At 48.6% G+C, this 6,000-nt stretch overlaps 1 protein-coding gene across 2 annotated transcripts in view; it reads left to right on the top strand.

Moving 5' to 3' along the window:
- The first annotated feature begins 238 nt into the window (after positions 1–238).
- Positions 239–6,000, top strand: part of LOC137335798 (G protein-coupled receptor kinase 5-like) — a 169,579-nt gene continuing 163,817 nt past the window's right edge. For both annotated transcript variants that reach the window (XR_010966497.1, XM_068001218.1), the window contains exon 1: positions 239–628. Coding sequence is in view for 1 of the 2 variants with exons in the window: in XM_068001218.1 (XP_067857319.1) it covers positions 577–628 (52 nt within the window). In the remaining variant the exon portion in view is untranslated. The remainder of the gene's footprint in view (positions 629–6,000) is intronic.

Genomic DNA, 6,000 nt, shown 5'->3' with positions numbered 1-6,000 from the left:
CACCCCCTTTCCCTTTAGGTATTTATCCAATTCCCTTTTGAAAGTGACCACTGAACCTGCTTCCACCGCCCTTCCAGGCAGTGCATTCCAGAGCAGAAGGACCATGAAAGACTACAATTCCCAGCGCACTTGGCTGGAGCCTCTGCGCAGGTGTGGGAGTGAATGACGCACGGATTGACGTCAGAGCCGAGTTGTGGCCCCGCCCCTCCTGGCGGTGGCTCCTCCCTCCCTCCCTCCCTCCCCCTGTGGAGTGTTGGCGTCTTCTCGAACGCGGTGTATCGAAGTGGGAGATTCCAATTGGAACTCGGCGTTGTCAGTGTCGGATACATTGTATCGAGAGAGAGGGGGAATCCCCCAGGAGCCGAGTCCAAGCCGGCAGCTCCTGTCTCTCTCTCTCTCTGAGTGAGTGAGTGAGTGAGGGAGGCGGAGGGGGGGACTGCGTTCCCCTCCACAACCGACCCCACTCGCGGAGGGGGCATCTGGGGCAACGACTTCACACACACCCCCCGCCCACCCACTCCCTCCCTCCCTCAGGATCGTCACCCGAGCGGAAGCCGCTTCTCAACACCCACCTCCATGGAGCTGGAGAATATTGTAGCCAACACCGTGCTGCTGAAGGCGAGAGAAGGTAAGAGCAGCAGTATATCCCTTCAAACTTTTAGCTTCTTAACAGGGAGGTGGCCGGGGCACTGCCGCAGTGCTGAGGAGGAGGAGGGGGGGGGGGGGTGTGGAGCCCTCTTAGAGGGGGAGCAGCCTCCACTCCCCCAGTTAAAGCGGCCGTGTGGACCCCGGAAATACAGCAGTGTGTGTGGGAAGGAGCCGCTGCGGTTAGTGTCAGTGACATCTCTCTCTCTCTCTCTCTCTCTGTGCAGCTTGGCCTCCTTCCTGTTTATCTGTCGCTCTTGTATTTTGCGGTGGGAAATGTGAATGTGTTTAATTGTAATTCAGCCTGACGGGCCGGCCGGCCGTGGTTACAATCAAAGCCACGAGATAACCACTGCAATCACCCCCCCCCAATGATCGATAAGATCCAACAGGCTGCCTCTTCACTGGAAGGACCTGGAGCAACTGAGCATTTTTTGTGGTTGTTGTTTGCAATCATTTTGTTCGAGGAGGAGGTGCGAAATAGCCATTTGTTTTTGGACTGTGGGCGATTACACTTCCGGACTTCCGTGTGAAACTCAAGGTGTGAGTTTCAACCAAGGCGCATATTGTGCTGCTGTTCACGGCCAAGAAAGTTCCCAGGACGACCGTGGGCTGATCAAAGTTGGCAGCAGATTAAAAATGTGACCAAGTGGTCTTCCGCCAGCCTCTGATAGATTGAGATTCGGGGAGTTGGCTGTTTATTTAGTGTTATGTTCTATTGTATAAAATATTCGCCCACTCGGATCAAAACAGATTCCACCTCTGTGTGAATGGTGCAGATCGACTCGTTCCTCTTTATTCCTCTCGATGTTTATTTGTTTCATCATAATAAAAAAAATAACAGCAGATGAAAGATCTTTTTCAATCAAAATAGATCTTTGACCATTTTCACTCAATATTTTGTTAAATGGAAGGACACTTTGGAGTTTGTAAATTTGAGTTCCTCAATGGCACTTGATTCTCAGATATTGATGCTTGTTCCGGGCAGTATTTGTGGTCAATGCCCTGTGTCTTAACATCCCAGAACCGATCTTTCACTCAGACGGGGTTGTACTGAGGGAGTGCTGCACTATCCAGGGTGCCGTCTTTTGGATGAGACATTAAACCAAGGCCCTGTGATGTAAAAGATCCCATGACACTATTTCGAAGTGAGTTCTCCCCAGTGTCTTGGCCAATATTTATCCCTCAACAAACATCATTAAAAAAACAGATTATCTGGTCAGTGGCTTATTGCTGTTTGTGGGAGCTTGCTGTGCATATTGCAGCCATGACTATACTTCAAAAGTACTTCATTGGCTGTAAAGCCCTTTGGGATGTCCTGAGGTCCTGAATGATCGAATCCTAGAATAACACCGCACAGAAAGAGGCAATTCGGCCCATCGTGCCTGTACTAGCTCTTTGAAAGAGCTATCCAATTAGTCCCAAAGCCCTGCCATTTTTTCCCCTTCAATTATTTATCCAATTCCCTTTTGAAAGTTATTATTGAATCTGCTTCCACCGCCCTTTCAGGCAGAGCATTCCAGATTGTAACAACTCGCTGCGTAAAAGAAAAAAAAATTCTCCTCATCTCCCCTCTGGTTCTTTTGCCAATTAAATCTGTGTCCTCTGGTTATCTCTCCTCCTGCCAGTAGAAATGGTTTCTCCTTATTTACTCTTTCAAAACCCCATATAATTTTGAATAAGTCTATTACATCTCCCCTTAGCATTCGCTGCTCTGAAGAGAACAATCCCTGTTTCTCCAGTCTCTCGTTGCTGCAACCATTCGAGTAAATCTCCCTCTGCACCCTCTCCAAGGCCTTGAGTTCCTTCCTGAAGTGTGGTGCCCAGAATGGACACAATACTCCACCTGAGGCCGAACCAGTGTTTTATACGTCCTTGCTTTTGTATTCTATGCCTCCGGTTTATAAAATCAAAGATCCCGTATGCTTTTTTAACAGCCTTCTCAACTTATCCTGCCACCTTCAAAGATTTGTGCACATACACCCCCCAGGTCTCTGTGTTCCTGAATCCCCTTTAAAATTTGAACATTTAGTTTCTATTGCCTCTGCCTTGCACAAGGAATCACTTCACACTCCTCTGCATGAAACTTCATCCGCCATGTGTCTTTTAGTTCCCTGGGGTACTAACTTGAAATAAAATGATTTCCACAGACAATCACTGCCGCTCAGCACCCTGACAGCCTTCGAGCTGCGAGTCTGGGCTAAAATCAACATATCTGAGATTTCAGCCTCACTTTGTCCCCTTCCAGCACTGCATTGGCTCAAGGCCCGAGAGCTGGTGACAAGCCTGTTCTCTCAGCTGGTTTTGGGGTGAGGAGGTCCCAAAAAAAAACCCCATGTCAACTCGGTGCTGAATTGGCCTCAGCACCCTTGAATTCAGGAAGAGGAAAAATCAACCAAACCTGATCTTCGTTACTCCCCATGAGTTGTCTCTGGTGAGTGCAAGCATGTGGACATTAGGTTAGGACAGAATCCAATTGGGTCACGATTCCCTGCCCGCCCCCAACCCACCACGGTCGAATACCCACCCCTGACACATGTCCAGGCAGGGTCGAAGATCATAGAATCATAGAAGTTACAACATGGAAACAGGCCCTTCTGCCCAACATGTCCATGTCGCCCAGTTTATACCACTAAGCTAGTCCCAATTGCCTGCACTTGGCCCATATCCCTCTATACCCATCTTACCCATGTAACTGTCCAAATGCTTTTTAAAAGACAAAATTGTACCCGCCTCTACTACTGCCTCTGGCAGCTCGTTCCAGACACTCACCACCCTTTGAGTGAAAAAATTGCCCCTCTGGATCCTTTTGTATCTCTCCCCTCTCACCTTAAATCTATGCCCCCTCGTTATAGACTCCCCTACCTTTGGGAAAAGATTTTGACTATCTGCCTTATCTATGCCCCTCATTATTTTATAGACTTCTATAAGATCACCCCTTAACCTCCTATTCTCCAGGGAAAAAAGTCCCAGTCTGTCTAACCTCTCCCTATAAGTCAAACCATCAAGTCCCGGTCGCATCCTAGTAAATCTTTTGTGCACTCTTTCTAGTTTAATAATATCCTTTCTATAATAGGGTGACCAGAACTGTACACAGTACTCCAAGTGTGGCCTCACCAATGCCCTGTACAACTTCAACAAGACATCCCAACTCCTGTATTCAATGTTCTGACCAATGAAACCAAGCATGCTGAATGCCTTCTTCACCACCCTATCCACTTGTGACTCCACTTTCAAGGAGCTATGAACCTGTACTCCTAGATCTCTTTGTTCTATAACTCTCCCCAACGCCCTACCATTAACGGAGTAGGTCCTGGCCCGATTCGATCTACCAAAATGCATCACCTCACATTTATCTAAATTAAACTCCATCTGCCATTCATCGGCCCACTGGCCCAATTTATCAAGATCCCGTTGCAATCCTAGATAACCTTCTTCACTGTCCACAATGCCACCAATCTTGGTGTCATCTGCAAACTTACTAACCATGCCTCCTAAATTCTCATCCAAATCATTAATATAAATAACAAATAACAGCGGACCCAGCACCGATCCCTGAGGCACACCACTGGACACAGGCATCCAGTTTGAAAAACAACCCTCTACAACCACCCTCTGTCTTCTGTCGTCAAGCCAATTTTGTATCCAATTGGCTACCTCACCTTGGGTCCCATGAGATTTAACTTTATGTAACAACCTACCATGCGGTACCTTGTCAAAGGCTTTGCTGAAGTCCATGTAGACCACGTCTACTGCACAGCCCTCATCTATCTTCTTGGTTACCCCTTCAAAAAACTCAATCAAATTCGTGAGACATGATTTTCCTCTCACAAAACCATGCTGACTGTTCCTAATCAGTCCCTGCCTCTCCAAATGCCTGTAGATCCTGTCCCTCAGAATACCCTCTAACAACTTACCCACTACAGATGTCAGGCTCACCGGTCTGTAGTTCCCAGGCTTTTCCCTGCCGCCCTTCTTAAACAAAGGCACAACATTTGCTACCCTCCAATCTTCAGCCATGATCTGATTGAATGGCGGAGCGGGCTCAAGGGGCCGTATTTTTTTATTTGTTTGTGGGATGTGGGTGTCACTGGCGAGGCCGGCATTTATTGCCCATCCCTAATTGCCCTTGAGAAGGTGGTGGTGAGCCGCCTTCTTGAACCGCTGCAGTCCGTGTGGTGAAGGTTCTCCCACAGTGCTGTTAGGAAGGGAGTTCCAGGATTTTGACCCAGCAACGATGAAGGAACGGCGATATATTTCCAAGTCGGGATGGTGTGTGACTTGGAGGGGAACGTGCAGGTGGTGTTGTTCCCATGTGCCTGCTGCTCTTGTCCTTCTAGGTGGTAGAGGTCGCGGATTTGGGAGGTGCTGTCGAAGAAGCCTTGGGGAGTTGCTGCAGTGCATCCTGTGGATGGTACACACTGCAGCCACAGTGCGCCGGTGGTGAAGGGAGTGAATGTTTAGGGTGGTGGATGGGGTGCCAATCAAGCGGGCTGCTTTGTCCTGGATGGTGTCGAGCTTCTTGAGTGTTGTTGGAGCTGCACTCATCCAGGCAAGTTGAGAGTATTCCATCACATTCGTGACTTGTGCCTTGTAGATGGTGGAAAGGCTTTGGGGAGTCAGGAGGTGAGTCACTCGCCGCAGAATACCCAGCCTCAGACCTGCTCTAATAGCCACAGTATTTATATGGCTGGTCCAGTTAAGTTTCTGGTCAATGGTGACCCTCACGATGTTAATTTTGGGGGATTCGGCGATGGTAATGCCGTTGAATGTCAAGGGGAGGTGGTTAAACTCTCTCTTGTTGGAGATGGTCGTTGCCTGGCACTTATCTGGCGTGAATGTTACTTGCCACTTATCAGCCCAAGCATGGATGTTGTCCAGGTCTTGCTGCATGCGGGTACGGACTGCTTCATTATCTAAGGGGTTGCGAATGGAACTGAACACTGTGCAATCATCAGCGAACATCCCCATTTCTGACCTTATGATGGAGGGAAAGTCATTGATGAAGCAGCTGAAGATGGTTGGGCCTCGGACACTGCCCTGAGGAACTCCTGCAGCAAAGTCCTGGGGCTGAGATGATTGGCCTCCAACAACCACTATCATCTTCCTTTGTGCTAGGTATGACTCCAGCCACTGGAGAGTTTACCCCCTGATTCCCATTGGCTTCAATTTTACCAGGGCTCCTTGATGCCACACTCGGTCAAATGCTGCCTTGATGTCAAGGGCAGTCACTCTCACTTCTGAAATTCAGCTCTTTTGTCCATGTTTGGACCAAGGCTGTAATGAGGTCTGGAGCTGAGTGGTCCTGGTGGAACCCAAACTGAGCATCGGTGAGCAGGTTATTGGTGAGTAAGT

Source organism: Heptranchias perlo, chromosome 20, assembly GCF_035084215.1.
Source record: "Heptranchias perlo isolate sHepPer1 chromosome 20, sHepPer1.hap1, whole genome shotgun sequence".
Classification (NCBI taxonomy): Eukaryota; Metazoa; Chordata; class Chondrichthyes; order Hexanchiformes; family Hexanchidae; genus Heptranchias; species Heptranchias perlo.
Note: the sequence above shows the minus strand (reverse complement) of the source record. Positions and strands in the feature narration are given on the sequence as shown.